The sequence below is a fragment of the Parasteatoda tepidariorum genome, chromosome 5, assembly GCF_043381705.1.
Source record: "Parasteatoda tepidariorum isolate YZ-2023 chromosome 5, CAS_Ptep_4.0, whole genome shotgun sequence".
In the NCBI taxonomy this organism is placed as follows: Eukaryota; Metazoa; Arthropoda; class Arachnida; order Araneae; family Theridiidae; genus Parasteatoda; species Parasteatoda tepidariorum.
In genome coordinates, this window is record NC_092208.1 from 45,357,858 (window position 1) to 45,379,570 (window position 21,713).

Here is a 21,713-nt window from a genome sequence, read left to right on the forward strand (position 1 = left end):
AAAAAATTATAAACTTCATTAAACGAAAATTTATGTTTAAGCAAAGAAGAAGAAAATCGTTATAGAAACCTGTCGAATCAGAAATGATTAAGACATTGATGCTGAAGCTTTGAAAATATATCTAATGATACTTTCACGTCCTGTCTGTTACTAGGGCAATCAAACTGGTTTTAGTGTTATCACTCACTATCGTTAATAGGGATGTGTTTCTTATTTTCAACAGCGTTTTAGTTTTCTCTAGACTTAAGTACTAATTTGTTCCTCATATGTCCCTTTATTATTAACAGGGTTCTATAATACGTATTAAGAGTGCTCATTACGCAACACCTTATATTTTTTTTATTCAATTGTAGGTTATAACTATATTTTAATGATGATTCTTCTGCGTAAAGTTTTATTTCATTATCCACGAAAATTTCTGTTCCACAAAAATTTCTTTTGCCATATTTAGAAAAATAATTATTTTAAAAAAAGTTTAGAAAACGACAGTTATGATTTTAAAAATGATGCTATAATGATGATGTTTTGTCCAATGAGATTAGATCTCACTTAGAGGTATTACAAAAAATATAAATATCATCTTATGCACAATTGTCATAATATATTTTATCTAAATATCGTAGATAAAATATCATCATCATGATATTTCATTTAAATATCGTAGATATAATATCATCATCATTATTTAATCTATGTAAGATTCTTTTCAGCGATAATCTAACCCGACTTCCCACACTTTTCTCTTCTTCTTTCTTTCTTTTTTTGAATTTTTACTAAGAAAAATTTTTAATTTTAATATTGACAAAAAGTTGAAAAAAGCGGCAGTTATAAGTTAATAAAAAATATTTTATAATGTTTATCCTCTGCGGAATAAGGAGTTAGATTTTGTTCCATATTTTTTCCAAGATACAGTCCCACGATAACATCATCCGATTTCCTAAAGTATATCTTTTCCCTTTAAAATGTATGGCAAAAAAGTTATATATTGTTATTTGTTACAAAGAAAATCAAATTTGATTTCTTGTTCAATCTCTACTTCCTCAGTACTGATTTGTTTGATTTTGATAACATTTTTGTTTTCTCGCTTGAATATTAATTTATCTCAATCTTAAATATAAGAAATAATTTTTAATTTTTGTTTCTGTTGTGGCGGTATTAAAAGCGGTGATTGCCGAACTCTTTGTTCTTACTTGCATGCTACATGCACTTTTCAACACGAAAAAAAAGCTATTGTGTTTACATTTTTTGATTAATTGAATGACAAAATTCTGACCTTTTAAATGAGTTTCTTTTCAATTTTCTGCTTGCTAAAAATAATTTAAAAAATCCTTCGTGCATCAAAAATTACATTTATTCGTATTATATAAAATAAATCCGAAAAAAAACTGAAACAATCTTTAAATTCGGTGTCAGCAAAAATTGAAAATTTTTTCTGATTTTTTATTAATTTAATTGATTATAAATTCGTCACATTAAGCTAAATTTCCTTTATTTATACCTTAAATACAGTTATAAACATGTAATGTTGCTATAAAAAAAAAAAAAAATTTTTATTAAGTTCAATTAAAAAATTTATTTTTAAAAAATACCATGATTTTTCTTTCACATTAAATCACATATTCTCAACTGCATATTTTTATATAACTATCTGAAATGAACGACGGCCTCACTAAATTAAATAAATTCTGAAAATCACTTAATATCACAGCTGCGTGATATTAGTAAACTATTTTTATTTTGTAAGCCATAGCAATTTTTCATGAATAAAATATAAATATTAGTCCTAGTAATTATGATCTGAAATTTTAATATGCACGTTGAATTACATTCGCATACTTAAGACGCTGGCGCCAAGATCTTACGCCAATATTTTCGAAAAATCTCTTTTCTAACTCTTCTCATAGTAATTGAATGACACATAATTTTGAAAAATCACTGTTTCATTTTTGTTCATTTACCGCTATCATCTTACCCAATCGATCGGCGCACGAAGAAGACGAATTTTTAGTTCAGGGAGCAAATTAAATTTTGGCGTCACTTGGCGACTTTTCCCATTCAGTCATCTGAATTGGCAACCTTTCAACTGAGATCGACTCGGAATCGGAGCTGATGGATTAAGAGCTCTCTAGTTCTCTTTTCCTCTTTCTATTTATCTTCTTGAATAATCTCTAAAAAAGGACAGTTAAGTGACTAACAAGTTAATTAAAAGATATTTATTTCTTCTAAAGTGTGCGACTAACGGATAGTCACTTTTGAGTGTGATAGTTAAAGAAGATAATGGCCGAAGCAGTCGTAGGAGCTGTCCATCACAACAACACCGCTCCTAACAGCTCGCAAGGTAATAAATATTCTTTTCATTTTTTGCCCGCCAAAATAAGGATATCTTATCTAAAAAAAAATTTTCTCAGTTTTCTATATTTTTATCTTGAATATAATAATTCATTTAGAAACGTTTGATAAAATAGATAACTAATAGCGTCAGCTTAAAAATGGTTCTTCAGAATTAATTGCTCTGCGTATTATATTCGAAAAACACAATTAAAATGTATTGAATTCTTGAATTCTGAAGCAAAATGTTTATTATTTCTTATTAGTATGTTTTTACAGTGAATGCCACATTAATTAAGTGAAAATTAACTCATTTGCATAAAGTGATTATCAAGGATACGTATTTGTTTCTATGAAATATACATTTTATAATTAATTTTTAAATTCAATCGTCCGAAAGGAACTAATTAAAGGTTGTTTTCTTTTAAGGTATAAATCTTGCTTTTGAGTAATTAATTTTTTTTCTTCCATTTTTTATTCATAAAATTTTCAAAACCATAACTATATGCTATTTGTACTCATTTCAATTTCAAGAAAGCAATTTTTAATATTTATATATTGTTTTAAAAAAAATTAACTATTTTTCTTTTGTTTTAACATATTTTCAAACATTTTATTGTTTGTTAAGGTTTCAAACATTTTACTACCAGTTAAATATGAGTAAATAAAAATGTTTGATAATACGACAAATTATGACTTTTTTTTCGTAAAAAATAATTTCAAATTGAAAATTAATTTTTTATCGAAGTTACACCGCAATCGCCTTACCATACTGTATAAGTATTATTTATTACATTTTAAATGCTGAGATTTATATTTAAATTATTGTGTTAAAACAATTAAAATAGTAATATGAACAAAACAAACTCCGTTTTTTTTTATGTCAATTAGAACATTATAAAAAATTAAAAGTTGTGTATGCGTTTTCACAAAAGTTAAGTAAAATGAAGAAAAAGTTAAGAAAATGAATTGATATTCATGCTTGTCTTTAAAAAATAGTAATTACTTAAAAACATTATTCAAGAAGAAAAAAGAAGAAACTTGAAATTATTTTTTCTTTTTAGTTTCTTTACAAGTATCCCGTCATTTTGATAGATATTCTTAAGAATCATTCTCTAAACTACATTAAAATTACAATGATAGATTTTAAAATTAATTTTTTAGTAAAAATAAGAAAACGTAACATTCTCTGGCATACTATACACTGTAGAAAATTCCTGTTCAAATACCGGCATTTCGGGAACATCATCTGTAAAATTCATTTTTACAGTAATGTTTATTTAATTAGAATGATTTTATGATTTCACGGTAATTATTACTGTAAAAATTAGGATATATCAACTTTTTTGTTCCATAAGATGTTCCGGTAAAATGGATTCTACTGTAAAATGTACCGGTACCCTAAATGCTTGTATTTTTTACCTTAATTAGATCCTGAATTTTTTTACAGTGCATGCGGGTGAGGATATTATGAGAGAATTTTTAAAAAAAATTATAATAGTGTTGTTTGCACTTTCACTCAAAACTTATGTTAAATAAAGAATTAATGGATCAAAAATAATGATTTTTTTAAAAGAAAAATATATTTACATTATTAGTTAAATAAATTGTTTAAAAAATATGTTTCACAAAAGCAGAGTTAATTTGTTTTCTCCAGTTTTCTCATAATGCCCAATTAGTTCCCAATGGTATTATGTGTATTCATTTAATAAACTAAAGTTTGAAAAAAAATATTCTCAAATTAAAGTTTTTCAACCTGAAATAGTAGCAGAAACGCAACATGCTCTAAAATTCTATATGTGTTTCGAAGATGTTATAGCTTAAAGTGTTATTGGCGTCTTCCCAAAGTTTATATTAAAATTAAGAAGTTATAGATCACAATTACTTATCATGATTTAAAAAGCATCATGATATCATTTAAAATAATTTAAACTATAGATTTCAAATTATGAAATTTTCTGGAGTAGTATAACAAAGGATCAATTATTCTCTATAGATATTCTGTGGTTCTATTTTATTAATGCAAATAATAATAGTATAAATACAAAGATATACACATTTCAAAACCAATGTTGATATATTTTCATTTAAAATAATAATTTCACAAATGCAACACAGATTGTCAGATTTTCTGAGGGTTTTAGAATGAAATTAAAAATACAAGTTGTTTTTTCGAAAATTGTTTATTAAATAAAAGCGAAGCGATCGATAATAATGACTTTCTTTTTAAAAATATGTTAATATTATTATTTCCAAGGTAAAAATATAGATTCTTTTGAAGAATCTAGACTTCTTAAACTTACAAAGAATACATTAAAAATTTATACTAGTAGAAATTTAGTAAAACTGAAATGAATAAATTTATATAGAATATAACACTTTATTTTCAAGTAAACTAATTACAATTTTAGTCACATTTTTAAAACTCAAACGCCATCTAAATGAAAAAGTTCTTAATCATAATTGAATTGTAGGCCTAACTTTTAGAAGCGTAATTTAGAATAAAACTTATTGAATCGTTGGGTAATAAATCTAATGCAATAAGTTCAATTTTAAATACGTTTGCATACGACTGATTTTTTTACATACATAAAAAGTTAGATCAAACATTTGCATAAAAATGTTCAAATTGGCAGTTAACTTTCAGGTGTATTACGTATTTGAAAACACCTTCTGGGATAGTAAATTTGTCCCAATAAATTTTATTTAAAATAGTTATGAATGAAAATGCTCTTTTTTCATATTCTTTTAATGAATAAATATTTTATCTTCGTTTAAGAATATATTAGCATTGAAAGGAAGAAATCAGCATAAACTGAGTCAGCATTCAAGATCTAAATAACTAATTTAAAGGCAGTGAAGGGGTTTCTAGTTCCATAGTTGATTCGGCTTATGTTATATTTGTGATTTCTTAACCTTTCTTTGTTTTAAATAAACACTAGCATGTGTAATAGAAACTATGAACAATAGTTAAACAGTCCTTCTTCCTAAAAGATAGCATCTTCTTTTGTTCGGTGTTATAAGGAAAAAATATCATTAAAAGATTATCAATTCTTTAACCATTTTTGACCAAATGCAACAGCTAATTTAAATATCAGACTTTTTATTGTCAATGAAACAGGAAAGATTTTAGAAAATTGTGTGAGAACAGTTAAACTATTTTGGAAATTGTATTGTAAAATAAATATGACTTATTTTTATAGAATAGTAAAGGTTTGTAGAATTTGTATTATGGAATAAAAATGAGCCTGGTTCGTAGAAATTACGTTATTTTAACGTGATAACTGCACTACAGCTCATTAATTTCAATACACAACTATTTGCTTTTCTTTTATTAAAAGGTTTTTAAGAACGATATTACAATTAAATTGTTTTCTCTAGTTTCCTGCCAATGATCTATAAGTTTCTAATGGTATTTTGAGAATTCATTTTGAAAACTAACCCTTTTTTTCCAATGCCCACCTGGAGAATGACCTTTCGTCATGCAGGCATCTGAGGGGCAGATTTGTTGGCCACTCTTTCAGGTGCACCATATTAGGTGGACCAACGTTGCTCCCACAATAAGGACAAATAGTACAGAGCATGAAGGAACATCCGTGCCTTGTCCGGGATTCAAACCCAGAACCTTTCTTATGCAAGGCCAGTTCCCTGACACAGTCCGGTCAACATAAACTAAACTAATGTTTAAAAAAATTCAAATTTATGCTGTTTTTTTTTTAAATTAAAATAGTAGTAGAAGCATAAAATGCTCAATATTTCACTGTTGCTAAAACTTCTTCCATTGTAGAAAAGATTAATATTATCTTTTTTGACCGTTGTCTGAAATAGGAAATGTCAGGGAAAAGTTTTAATCATATATTGATAAATACAAATGATCGTATTAGAATCTTTTGAATAAATACATCAGAAATATAAATATTTCAAGCGGACATTTGTGGCATGTGATTATATGCAACTATAATAAAATAGAATCTGAAATTCAATATCAACCAACCAACTAATAAAATGATCACTTTAGAATTTCCTAAGATCTCTTCGGAATCTTATTTGGAAGTGAAGAGTTTGGACAAAATTCTGTCATATGCTTAATTGAGTAATTAAAAATGTTTTTGTTTTCTAGTGCAGGGAATTATTTCATTAAATCTTTGTGTATTTCTCAGATAAACTAAAAGAAAACAACAATTGTTGTGTATTGAAATTAATTATGTATTTTTAAATTGTTTGAAAAACCGTCCTCTTTAGATAATTGTTTTAAAATATAAAAAAGCAAGTTATAAAATAAAGTTTTCAAGCTTGCCTGAAAAGATTTCGTAAAAAAATACTGGAATTTACATTTATTTTGATTGGATTGAAGGATGTTGAAGAAGTTCATGCCGCAAACCACCTACGGATGGAACAGGTGTTTTGAGATGAAAGGTGACCCACGCATTTCACCTCACGCGTGATTTCACAAAACTTGTGCGTCCTTGCCTTACTTTGAAATTCGAAGATTTAGCTACATAGGTTGCAAGAGAAATAAACAAAAAGAACGTAATTGTCTTATGACATACATCAATTTTATAAGAAGGAAGTAAATCATTGTAGAAACAGCATTTTAGAATTATTAAAAATGACGTTTAAACTTAAGAATAAAGCTAAATAACGTTAATCAACCACAAATAACTGCAGAAAACTGGAATGTATCAGTTCTATAAATAAGAATCTTCTTCAATATGAAAACGCAAAATAGCTAATAAACATACAGCAAATTTCATGTTGCCTTTTTGTTCACTAAATGACTAATATACATCTATCAAATTTCATGTTGTCTTTTTGTTTACAAAACGATTAATATACATCTATCAAATCTCATGTTGTCATTTTGATGACAAAAGGACTAATATACACGTATCACATTTCGTATCGTAATTTTGCGTTTCGACAATGAGGAACGTTCTCGTTTAAAGAACTGTAGTATGTCCATTTTTGTTCATTTATTTGGGCTTCATTAATGTTACTTTGTTCTATTCATGCGAGCGCAAAGTATACCCTATCTTTACTTGAATTTAAATTTTAGGATGGCAACTTCGAGTAGTAAAATTTTATGAATAAAATATTGGTTCAAATTTACTTACTAGGGAACTATCCTCATTCAGTTGAGATCGTATCTTGACTCTTTTATGCGTTTTACGGCCACGTTCCGTGAAAGAAAATTCCGTTGCCTAGCAACTGTATTAAAGGGAAACATCACTGGGAAAATATTTTTCGAACGAAGTTTGTTGTAACTGTATTTATTGTTACGTAATACAACAATATCAGAACATTTCCTTTAAAGAATAATTAGAAATCCATATATATATAAGAAATATATAATGCTTTTTTAATCAACGTTTGTATCAAGAAATATAAAAAAGCCACAGTTTTAATTTCTTGAACTCGAAATAAGCGATTCATATTGTCTTATTGATTAGTATTGTTTAGATATTATAGGAAAAGTGTTTTATTTATGGGACACTTTTCACATCCAAATTTTTAGCTTTAACTATTTAGTCAGATTCGTATTCCAAAGACAAGCTTACAAAAACTTATTCTAAAGTAAACAATTTTTTCCAACACAAACAGAATTAAGAAAAAATCTGTCAGCCTTTTAAAGAAGAAATTGAAAAATGTCCCAAAGTACACAATAAAATGTATGGTAAAAAGTATAGTCACTCAGGAGGCCAATACCTTTTACCGTAAAATCCATTTTTACTGGAACATGTTACGGTGCAAAAAAATCTGATATACCGTAATTTTTACAGTAATAATTACAGTAAAATCGCTGAATAACCCTAATGAAATAAATATTACTGTAAAATTTACTGTTTAATATTTTATGGTAAAAATGGATTTTACGGATGATTCACCCAAAGTGTAGGTACTTTATACCGTAATTTGATCCGGGATTTTTTGTGTTGTACAGCATCTTGTTGTATCTCAGAACAGTTTTATGCAATAAAGACAATATTTTAATTCTATTAAAGTCTCTTAACTTTGAAAATAAATATTGCAGATATATGCCACAAAGAACAAGCTCTCAGTTTATACCTAATATTTTAAAAAAATTTAGAATCGCGATGAAGGGAGCGAATATGAGCATGTAGGACGCATAATTTTTTAAATCATTTATTGTAAAAATAATGGTCAATATTTTCTCACGAAAATATTTCTTTCTATCGCGAAGTCATTAATTTAAAGCTTCTGCTGTGATAGCATGTATTGATTAAGGTTGAAATTAGATTTTTTTTTAAAAATAATGCTAATGTTTGCTACTTCGTTTTCCATGTCCTAAGGCACAACGCTCTATTCTAAAACGGATAATTAACTTAAATATTTAAAAAAATAGATAATAAAACTTTTAACGAAATTGACAATTTGGCAAGATCTTACACCTAAATAAAAATTATTAATATCAATGGTTAATTTTTAATTCCATTTTTGCATATTTTATAAATCCAAGCAATGTCACGCTGGAATCGCTTTACGAATATTAAGAAACTAGATCATCATTGCATTTTATTTTATGGCCTTTTTATATTGATATTTTGAAATATTTTGAGAGATACAACATAGAGTGCGGTAGTTAGAGAAGAACACTTAAACTAGCAATCATGAATAACTGTTGCAAGTCGTAATAAGTATAAAAACAGCATATTGTTTTTTTATAACTATCGTTGAACAGCCAACTTAACTGTTGAGTTCACGACGACCAATGTTTTCAATTCCATAACCTTGTAATTTTTAACCAAATCCAGAAGACAAAGGAACTCCTGGATTAAGTCACCACAGCTCAGCATAATATGCTTTTACTTTATTTTATAACCGTCGTTGAACAGCCGACCCAATTTTGAGTTTATGACTACTAATGTTCAACTCCGTACCCTTGTAATTTTGAACCAATCCAGAAGGCAAGGGAACTCCTGGTTCGAGTATTGGGAGAAATTTGCTTTCGTGGAAGACTTTTTTTCATGGAACTAACCCGCATTTGTGTTCCATGGAGAGGAAAACCACGAAAACCCCCGCGGTTAGCTTGATGGAAAAGGGACTCTAACGTATGATCCGTCAACCACTGAGGATATTTTACGTCAGCACTGTGGTCGGTGAGAGCCGAATGCGGAATTCGGATCGTCTAGCCATTGTTAGGATTCGAACCCGATTCACCTCATTGGAAGGGGAACACTCTATCCCCTGAGCCACCCCAAATATCATTAATTCAAGTAACGATAGAACCTTCGAAAAACAGTGCACTTCATGCTCGCCGTTATGATAACTTTATTCATTTTCAATCATGCAGTTTCTATTGCATCCAGACAATTATTTATAATTTGCTTTAAGTTGTTGATTAATCAAAAAACTAATACATTTTGACTTTGAAGGTTTTTCTGTTTCCCTCTAAACAGTGTGAATTCAAATTTACTAATTTCTTCGGTGTTTCTCTGAAGAATAATACAGTGAAACCTGACAAGTTGACCTCTTTTACCTAGAACTGAATTTTTCCTGTAAAATAAAAGAGAGAATATCTTTAATAACCTAACCATATGTTTATCTTGTATGTTGAGCCCTGAATTTAATCTAAGAGTGCCATAGTGAATGTTTTTCTTGACCATTCATAAGTTTACCAGCAAGAAAAAGAAGACTTTCAAGGAAATGTTCTGTGGTATTATGTTATGTATTAGAATTTTACTGAATTTATAACATAGTATTGAAAGCTGACGTAAACCCCTTTGTAAGTTGATCATACGGAAAAAAATAGCGTACATAATAAATAATGCGTATCATATACGTTATTAATTTGTATAGACTATAAAAACGCTCTTCTTAATAAGTTGTCCACTAAAGAAATTCATGGCAAATCGCAAATTTGCACGGGTTTCACTGCATATTTAAATTAGTATTGTTAAGTACTCTCCCGCATCTGGATAGATATTAGCAAAAATTCAAAATAATTACTCTTTAAAGTTATTAGAATTTTAGACAAAAATTAATTTATGGGTTTGAAAGAGTGAAGTTTTTTTTCTTTTTTAATATGCAATTGCTTTTCCATTATCTTCCATTTTCAACTTTTCCTTTCTTTTCCTCCAGACGTGGACACGTACCTAGGTTTGCAAAACCTTTACCCGCATAGTCCACGTCTGGCTACCAGTCCAGCCCGTATAATACAAAATACATGGATAAACAATTACATAATTGCATAACAATTACAAGATAGAATTGCATAATACATAGATAATTTTTTCAATAAAATTTAGTATACAACATTGAAGAGACTTGCAGATGACAATGATGTGCATCACATTTGTTTAGAAAAGAAAAGAAACAATAAATGAAGAAAAAAGAACAATAAATGAAGCGAATTTTGTTATGTACATAATAATTGAAAAAGAGAAATAAAAATTATTTTTCAACCATTCGAACATTCCATTTATTCCATGTACTAATTTATAAATGGAATCACGAATTTTGTTATTTAAAAAAAAAGGATTTATAATTTAGGCCATTGTATAACATGCTAAAAAATGCAAGGAGCAACACCTTTCCTGGCCGGTATTGATCGTACAAAGTAATTCAGGTCAGCAATTTTGTTTTCAGGAAGATGTAATACCAAATAGAGCATTCACCCGGGACAAGAAAACAGCACATTGCATGAATATTTAAAAAGACACTTCACCAAATAAGAATTATTTCACTTGATAGTTAGGAAATGTTCACGTAATGTTAAGTAAAAAGTTTCATTAAACTGTTCATTTCATTCCATTCCATTAGGTGGTAAAAGGTTTAATTCCAGACAGTATTTATAAAATATGCAATACAAAGCTGATTCGGTAAAGAATAAAACCATGATGAATGAAATTCATCGAATTATGTGCGAAATTTAGTGTTTCAAGAAGCAAAACGCGTTATAAAATAATTTGAATATTTTTACTGTGGATATTTATGCATTTTCAAGCTTGCAACAAAAAAGAAAAAAAAACTGTAAGATATTTTTAACAAGCGGAAAATTATTGTCACAAACTTCATTTGAATCTGATGTCTTATCTTTTTAACAATCTTTTGCTTTTTGCCTATGAAATCAATAACAATTTAACAATCACTTTTTAATGTGTGAAAACAAAAAAAAAACGAAGAAAATTTAGAAGCACATACACACATGTAATGAAATATATTGAAACATACTATAAGATGGGTGAAAACACTGAAATAAAAAAATAAAAAAAAATTAAAAAAAAAATTCAAATAGAAAAATTTTAAATAAAAATTTTAGGTCATAAGATATTTTACGTCAATAGATTGTTATTCAACACTTAATATTTAATCTTATCATTTTCCAGTTTTTAATTTTAGATCTTTATTGTAGGTTAAACTTTTTGGGAACAAATTGTACTATACCAACAGTCTATTTGTTATTCAATAGTTGAAATTTAATTTTATAATCTCTTATAGTTTTTAAGTGTTTTATTATTGTTGCTGAATAAAATTTTAAGAAAGTTTTCTTTTGGTAACAAAATATTCTAGACCAATAGTCTGTTTGTTATTTAATAACTAAAATTTAATTTTTTTCGTTTTCTGTTTTAAGCGTTCTTTTAATAAAATTAAATCGTAGAATAAAATTAAAATAAAACTGGTTACAAAATATTCTACAGTAACAGTGGGTTTGTTCCCCGACACGGACCTTCTGGAATCCGCTCCAAACTGTTCTGACGATGCCGTTCGAAAATAAACTCAAAGTTCAATCGATATTCATTTGAAGAGAAGACTGGAGATCTTTTTCCCTTCTCTTTTTGTTATAAATAAACTATTTTGTGTAGAATTCAAATGTTTCTAAAGCAAACTTTCCATTTTGATGCAAAATATTTTCTAACCCTGCACCGACAATATTTTTGTCACTTTTAAATCAAAATAAAATTTCATATAAAATATACATTTAGAAACTGAGAATTTGATCGGTGCATTTAAAGTTCAAACGACATTCAGTAGGAATGCTCTTTAAGTTTGTAAAGAGCTTGAAATATGTTTTACTATTCTTTTAAGATTTTGGCTTTTTCATTGTAGTTTAATTTTCTGAAAGAAATATTTAAAATATTTATAATGAAAGAGTTATTATTAAATAAAAAATAATGACTCCACGGGAAAATGATGGATTCGGTACTTGCATCTCAAGAAAAAGAAGATCACCCACACATGTGACCTGTAACATCAGTGCCAGCTGATCGTTTGTATGGAAAATGGCGTGTTAAAATTGAGCTAAACTTTTCCACACAAGTGAAAGTATTTTAAGTAAAGTGAAGTTAATTATATCGCACATCGAATATGTGAAAGATAATTCTTTCTCGTCTACATCTTTTATTTAACTTGAATTTATTATTTGTTTATGTATTTTAATGTAGCCATGATATATTTTTGTGTTGTGTACCTGGCAACTTCGATGCAAAATTAGTTTGTTTATGTTTTACATTGCTGCGTGCCGGTTTTTGTTTTAAGTCAGATGAATAAAGTGAAAGAATTGATATATTTGTGAAGAAATCTTTGTGAAAGAATATAGTATGTGTCACTTGAGAGAATTGTTACTTGATGGGCTTGACTTACTCAAACTAGAAGGGAAAGAATAGTTTCTAACGTAAACAAATCCCACGTTTCAACAGCCAATCAGGATAGATGTATCCGCACTACGTCACTTGCAGGTATCCCATTAAATCATTCGAAAAATCAACATTTAAACGCATAACAACACTTAACCGTCACACGATTGACTTCTGAAAAGTTAAAGAAATTTAAAGTGGAAATTAGGGATCCAGAAACTCTGTGTCCAGACCCAATCAGTTTGTTTACTTGTAATGGGATACCTGCAAGTGACGTAATGCCGGTATCTCTAACCTGACTGGTTGTTGAAACGTGGCATTTGTTTACGTTATCAGCTGTTCTTTCCATTCTTTTTCAAGCAAGTCAAATATCATTTTTATCAATATGAATGAAACATTCTATATTCTTTCACGAAGATTTTCATACTTTCACTATATATTTTTCACTGAACACAAAGACAGACACAAAGCAATGTAGAACATAAACTAATTATGCATCGAAGTTGTCAGGTACACGAAAAAAAATATATCATGGTTACAATAAAATATATAAATAATAAATCTATGTTAAGTAAAAGACGCAGACGAGAAAGAATTATATTTCAATAAATTCGATGTGTGATACGGCATTGTATTTAACTAACTTCACGTTAATTAATATCCTAACTTATGTGGAGAAAATTATCTTAACTTTAACACGCCATTTTGCTTATACGCGATCAGGTGAAGTCATAAGTAATGTCAGTGAATATCCGCGATTCTCTTTTTCTTGAAGGGCAAGTACACCCAATCGAAATTTTATTTTATGATTTTCTAATATCAAACGTACTTTTATTCCTGTTGAATAAGATTTAAATAAGGCTATTTTGCAAGAAAATATACCAACAAAAATCTGTTACGCAATAACTAAAATTTAAGTTTCATCGTTTTCTATATTTAAGTGTTCTTTTACTGTTGAAAAATTAAAAAAGACTGTTTGATAGCATAATATTCTACACGTATAAGTCTGTTTGCTGTTTAATAATTTAAATTTAATTTTAATCATTTTCAAGTTTTAAGTGCTCGATTTTGTGGCCGAATAAAACAAAATTATGACATTATGGTAACAACTACTCCGATACTATATCGATTGTCTATTTTTTAATCAACTTTCGAAATTTAATGTTACCATTTTCTAATTTTAAGTGTTCAGTTTTTGAGGAAAAAAATTAAAATAAGACATTTTAGTAAATATTCGACAGCAAGTTTGTTATTCATTCAACATTTTTTTTTCTTAAAAACACAAATTCGTCCTTTTTTTTAATACACTGAGAAAAAAAAAGTATGTTAAAAAATACCAGAATCTAGTAAAATTTACCGTGTTTTTGGCTCTATAGGAACAACAAAAATCTCACTAATTTTAATCGAAGCGCTTTGGTAACAATTTTGGTATAATTAGTCATGAAATATATTTTCACAATATGTGATGAAATTTGGTAATTTCAAAATGATACTTAGAGCACGGCATGAAAACCATTTATACGGTTGAATTTATTTAACAGTTTTGTATTTTTTGTAAAATATATGGTAATAAGAACTATAATTTTGAAAACCAGAATTTTCGGTTAACCATTATGGTATGAACGGGGTGAAAAACCAAGTAAAATGATGTATGTGTTGATTTTATTAACCAAAATAATGATTTCTTTTCACCAGAAATGTTATTACCATACTGCATCGTATTTTTACCAGAATATTTTTCTTCGTGCACTTTTACATTACAAGATCAAGAAACTTAAGTGGAGTATCATTTCACTTTTAGAATAATTTTGTGACTTAGAACTTAATTTTCTCAATGTTTTATTTTAAAATCGTGTTCGATGAATGAATGCTAGATCCAGAAAGGTAGTTGCTCTTATTTGGAGGTATGCCAAATGCTTTTTCCTCTTTCTGACTAAACATTGATTTTAGGTTCTATTTCTTTTCTATCTCCCCAAAACAATTTTCACAATCGTCTAATTTGCGCCTAAATTATTTATAGATGCGCTACCGTAAAAATTGCATAGAAATAAATATTAAAAGATTGAACCCTTTTAAAGTATGAGGAGGCAAATAATATTTCGCCTATTTTTATCATTTACTTCAAATATTTCATATTTATTAATTTTCTTTAAAAAAAAAATTTTTCTCAGTTTCAAAATTTCAATTCTTTGTTTGAAAGGTGTTTGAAAATAGTTTTTAATTTTCGAGAGAGAATTTATCTGCGGTTGAGAAAAATTAAAAGAAATTTTTAGCTTTGATAAATATTTTCATTTTTTAAACTGAATTTTAAGTCTCCAATCCTTAAATTTAAATGGAGGAAGTGATAGTAATACTAGAACAGAGAAAACTGAGGAAAACAAAATCAATCGAAAATGCTTCTTTCGATATTTTCTTTAACTTAACAGAATATTATTGTCTCAATTCAGTATTATAAATGAACTAGCCGTTTTTTAAACAGCTTGATCGGCTTTTAAAATTATTTTGTGCAACTTATAAAATTAAATGGCAAGCAAACTAGATGCACAACACAACAGTATTTAAATATTCTGATTCTTCAACTCCTCTAATCCTATAACACCTTAATTATTTTTGAACAATACACTAATCAAAGTTTTTCTCCGTCTAGCTCTTGCCTGAAATTTTGCTCGCGCGGAAGTACGTTTATTTCAATTTAACTATTTTCAAGAGATGTCCATGATAAGATCTTTATGTATTGATTTTTTTTCACTTAGCCTTGTTTAATACACCAGTTTTTAAAACTTTGCAACTTTTATAAATTATTTTAATACTATTATAAGCTACGCCCTAGCCGAGATAGCCTCCTTGGCAGGGCGATGGACTCGAGTTTGTGAGAACGGGAGTTCAAATCCAGCCGGTCGACGATTCCCCGTGTAGTAAGTGATGACTGGTGCACGCTAAATCTGTCGGGTAGGAAAGTCCTCCATATTCCCATAATAAAGCAATGCCTCTGGGGGTACTGAATTGGAGATTGATCGTTCTCTGGTGCAGGTCAAAATTACGATCTGTGGATGAATAAATGACTGTATGAATGGGTCCGCCCTATAAACGGTCGTGACGTATGGGTGTGGCAGAAGTCGAATTCTTGGCCATAGATGGCACCACCGGAAAAAAAGGAACAATCAAACCCCCTGCATCCCCATTGACGACAACAACAACAACAGCTACGCTCTCTCCTCGTTATCCCTATATATCTGAACATATATTGATCCCATGTGTTCACTATGGAACCATTACCTAATTGAACAACAAACAAATCAAGATATTGCAGTGGAATTGATTTTCATTCTCAAGGAAACACTACTTAATAATTTAATGGCTCCAAATTAGATTCTTAGATAATCATTAAAAAAAAAATTTCAACTTGAGAAATTATTAGCAATTTTATGCTTTAAAAAAATAATAATAATAATAAACATTTTCGGTAAGAGCTATCTAGAAATACATGTGTATATTAGACAATTTATTGCCCAAACACAGAAACTTTCTTATTTTCTTTTTCCAAAATAATAGTTTAAGTACTGAGCAAAGAAAACAAGTCTTTTCCGAATTTTTTTTTCTTTGCTTTGTAGTTTAAAACGCAATGTAGTTGCTTTCCTGCTGTATCTATGTTTTTTCTCCTCCAATAATATTTTTATATTTCGATGGAAAAAAGTAATTCCTAACAAGTGTGGATTGTATTTAATAAAAATAAGATATCAATTTATTTATGAAAAAAAAGTGTCTTTAACCCTTTTTTCTTAGAAATCCATATAACTTTCTTTAAAAACAGCACTTTAATGCCAGCGTTCAATATATAGTTTAAAATTTTTATATTTTGTTATTACATTTTTTAAACATTTTAAATGAGTTCATTAATTGAGTATAAACTATTCATAATTTGTCTCAATTAATTTATTCATTATTAAAGAAGCATCTATAATTTCTTCTGCTTTTTCAGGTACTGCTTCAGCCACATCCAGAAGATCTCAGGTTAGTTTTTATTCCATTGTATATTTATTTTATATTCCCTGCATTAAATATATATCTCTACAAAATGTTTTAAAACAAAGTGCGCAAAATAAAAAGGTCAAAGCAAGCGTACTAAAATAAATCGATAATCTCGCGCTAAAAACACTAGAGAACGTTTCAATGAAAACACAAGGACCTATCTGTATATGGGTGATTCTTTGGAAGCATGACAATCGGAAAAAAGAGATTCTTCAAATTCTTTGTATATTTATTTAGCTACATTTATTAATATCTTACAGACAGCAGTGTAGTTTATTAACATTTGCACAAGAACAAAAAAAAAATAGAAATTCACCAAATTTTGAATGCCAGGAAAATTACATATTAGCTTAGAAGTTAAGAAAACAGTCATTTTAACGAAGTTAATAGTAAGTAACTCAACTTAAGAAACTCTAAAAAGACAAAGTTGATAAGTTAATTTCAAATTTTTATGTAAATAAATTCCAAAACTAATTATTGTGAACAATTTTAACAAATTAGTTAAGTATAATGAAAGTGAGAGAGTAACACACACAATGAGTACTTTTGTGTGTGTTACTCTAATATTACAATGAGCACACAATGAGTAATATGAGATACTTTTTAATTTTACTACACTTTAATTTGAAAAGAAACAGTTAAAACAGCGAAAACAAAATAATTTTGTAAAATTTCATTAATCTTGAAGCTTTTAGAAGAAGCAAAATGCCTGGAAGATATTGGGTAAGGAGCAGACATTTTTAAATTTGTGATGTTCTAAGAAATTTTGACGCAGTCTTTTTTCCCTGGCCACTTAAAGTGATTAGCAGTCTGTTTGCCAGCACGAATAATAAAGTTAACTTTAATATCTTTATGAACGACTTCAAAAACTTCTCTTACAATAAAAATGATAATCTTAGAAATTTTTTAATTAATTTTATAAAAATTTACATTAAAATTAATTACATAATAATTTACATCGGAAATTTTTTTTATAACATTATTTCAAAATAAAATGTTTCAAATCATTTTATTTTACAACTTTATTACGTTGCTTAATTTATGCACCCAAACAGCGTTTAAGGACTGTATAGTTTTTAAACGCTGTCATTAAATTGTACAGTGATGTTCTTTATTTGTAGTATATTACAATGATGTTCTATATTTAAGAAAAAAATAACCTTAACGCCTTTTCGTTAGATGGACCATGATTTGTTTAAATTAATTCTTTCATCCACTGTACAAAGAATCAAAAATGTTTTTGTTGTTGATATGTACGGAATAAAATAGTGTGTATAATAATCAATCATTAAATAAATAAATGACTTTTATTACATGCGAGCTCATTATAATCTTTCATAAACTGGGTGTTAGGTTAATATTTGCTCTCCCTCTTTACATTATAGTGTTTAAAAAATTTTCTTATAACTGTGTTAATGTCCTGGAATTTATAAGCCAATTGTGACATGACAATTGATATGACAATTTTGCCATTTTACAGCATTTAACATTACTTTAATTTAACATTTCGGCTTAAGACGTTTACTTTCCGCAGAAAACATCAGGATTTCTTGAAATAACTAAGGTAAATGTAAATAGTTTATGTCATTAATGATTTCAAGAGAACAGGTGCCGACCGGCCTGTAGGGAACTGTCCTTGCATCAGAAAGGTCCTGGGTTCGAATCCCGGGCAAGGCATGGATGTTTCTTTCTCTCTCTGTGTGCTCTATGTCCTTTCTCTTTTGTGTGTGAATGTAACCCGCCCAATAAACGGGTTGTGGTTGTGTGAATGGCGTGGCAGAAGTCGAATTCCTGGCCATAGATGGCGCCACTGAAAAACAGGAACAATCGCACCCCCACTGCCTAAAACNATGGAACAAATTTTGATTTATGTAGGAGTTTTCTAAACACTGGTACTCAAGAGCAAATTTTTTTATAGATGCGAAACAGACATTTGAATGAAATATTTTTAAATAAAATTGCAATAATATGAATTTAATAAAATAAATTTTTATTTATACCACTCAGTTTTCGTTTTAATTTAACATATGAAAACTCTTTTTCAAAAGCATTATACACGTCAATAGGAAATTAAAGGGCCGAGATTGCCTGGTTGGTAGGGCATTGGGCCTATGTCGAAGAGGTCGTGAGTTCGATCCCAGCCAGACGAAGACTAAAGGTGACTGGTGCACGTTAAATCTACTGGGTCACGAACGCCTCCTAGTTCCCATTTTTAAAAAAAAAATTATCTCTGAGGGTACTGAGTTGGAGTTTGATCGTTCTCTGGTTCAGATCGAAGTTATGATCTGTAGATGAATGAATGTATGATGTATGAGTGGGTCCGCCCTTTAAAGCGGGATGTGACGTGTGTGTGTGGTTGAAAACGTATTCTTGGTCAAGGATGGTGCTATGGAAAAAAAGAAACATGCCCTCTGCCTTAAATTCGTTTGGTTTCACCAAGCAGGCTCGCTGGTATTTAGCAAGTGGGATTAGAAATAACAACAATAAGAAATTATTTCAACGTGAAAGGATATTAATTTTTTGGAAAACATTTATTGACGCAAAATAAATTGTAAATTTTATTTTTAAAGGTTACGAAAAATGGTGAACCGGAAAAAGCAGGATCAAGATCTGCCTCTTCATCTACGACCAGATCATCTACTGCCACTGCCGATAAAAGTTAGTGAAGTGTTTAATATGTCTAGAATTCTTTTTCTAGGGTGCAATTTGTTTTTAATACGTTTCACACATAAATATCATAATAATGTCATTTGTTTTCCACATATTTTATAAATACATTAAGTTTCATAAATATTTATTCTATAAAAGTGAAACCCTCGAATGCATCGACGTAAAAAATATAATCATATCATTTAGATTTCTTATTCACTAACTGTACATAGAGTGATTATAAGAAAACTTTGCGAACTCTGGTCAGCATACCGTTTGAAGAAACCTGACAAAATTTGGTACTTAGCTATTGTAATCTATGCGCTTAAGAATGATATTAAAAACGGTTCCATAAATCTTAAGGTTGCAGTAACAGAGACAAAATATCGAAATTTTTAAATTTCAAACTAATATATATATTTTTTTGATGGAACGTAATCTTTATAGAAAAGAACATAAAATGTAGAGTTGGAATGATATTTTTAGCTCAAGAAATTTCTACACTAAGCTTTTGTCAAGCTTTGCCATTTTTCGAGGCAACTAACGAGAAGAGTGTGTGCTAAAAACTTTTACAAACAGAGAAAAAATTACAAAGAAAGCCTTTAATGATTTAAAATTATTTGACATGCTCTATATATCCATATAGTTTCTTCTTTTCCTTAGAGAAAAAAATTACAAAGAATGCTGTTAATGTTTTAAAAATATTTGACATGCCCGTCATATCCATAGCTTCTCATTATCTCACTCTCTTTTCGTTAGGGGTCACGAAAATTGGCGAAGCTTGGCAAAAAGTCTAGGGTCACAATTTCTTGTGCTAAAAATATCGTTCCAACTCCATCTTAGGTTTTTTACTATAAAGATTACGTTTCTGTCAAAAACAGTGGGTGTTGCCATTTGAAGATTTCGAAATTTTGTCTCTGCAACCGTTAAAGCTACGCAACCATTTTTAGCATCATTCTTGAGCGCATAAATCATAATCCTTATGTACAAAATTTATTTCGTTCACTGAAACCATGTGCTCTACAGAGGGCAAAGTTGTTTCATCAACACCCTGCATGCATTATGTGTAGATTAAAGAGGTTTAGAACTTTCAAATAGCATCCCGCAAGTTTCTTTAACTATATTCTGCGCAAGTTCTGAAGTAACTTAGGTGACGTACGGTGCGCTAAAAAATGGGACACCCTAAATAATTTTTGATCTAATGATCGGATTTTCATGTTCTAGGACTCGAGGTAAATTGAATTTCAAAAAAGTCAGATACTTAAAACTCGATTTCTCGGGAACTATTCGATCGATTTCGCTCAAATTATGTATTTTGCTTTGTAAAATAACATTCTTCAAAATCACGCAAAAAATTTTATACCTTTAATAATTTTTCGGTCATTCTTAAATGAAATAATAAATATTTACTAAAAGTTTTTTTTGCAAGGAATTACCTTTGGATAAACGAGTTTTATAATTGTGTATAAAAAAAAATTTAAATCCGCTTAAAAAGGTCTTGAGATATATCAAAGTATGCAAAAAGTAAAATTAACATTAAGGAGTCCGAACTTTGGAGGGCCTGGCTAAACTATTGGGACCATATTTCCCAGATGGCGGCTGCCCCCTATATTTTGGGGATCAGAAATCCGACTCCATCAAAAAAAAATTGCATGTTTATTCAGAGAAAGTACGTTTTTGTGCCTGATTTCATAAATTAATATATCGTCTGCACTTATTAATTGACGTATTTGAGGTTATTCCCTTGAATTATTTAGATTGAGTCCTAGAACGTGAAAATCCAATCATTAGATCAAAAGTTATTCAAAGTTGTCCGGATTCTTTTTCCTTCCGCTCTGTAGATGAACCTGCGGGATGATGCGTGAAAGTGCTAAATCTCTCTATCAAAATATGTTCTGTGCTCGTATTGTTATGCTGTGTAAGTAAGTTGTGTTGTGCTGTAGTAGTTTGTTGTGCTGTTCGTGTACTGCGCAAAAGAACTAACTGTCTGTATTAGAATGAATATACACTCCTCAAAAGTGAAATTGCAACACCAAGAAATAATGCACGTAGCGTCATGCAAACTTCAGGAGCGATAGTAGTGAGATGGATATGCAAATNAGTGCCTTTGTA

At 29.1% G+C, this 21,713-nt stretch overlaps 1 protein-coding gene across 1 annotated transcript in view; it reads left to right on the plus strand.

Moving 5' to 3' along the window:
• The first annotated feature begins 2,057 nt into the window (after positions 1-2,057).
• The window catches only part of LOC107449327 (microtubule-associated protein tau), a 28,557-nt gene continuing 8,901 nt past the window's right edge, over positions 2,058-21,713 (plus strand). The window contains exons 1-3 of the mRNA XM_021147594.3: positions 2,058-2,338; positions 16,903-16,934; positions 19,523-19,610. Coding sequence (XP_021003253.2) covers positions 2,278-2,338; positions 16,903-16,934; positions 19,523-19,610 — 181 coding nt within the window. The 5' untranslated portion in view covers positions 2,058-2,277. The remainder of the gene's footprint in view (positions 2,339-16,902; positions 16,935-19,522; positions 19,611-21,713) is intronic.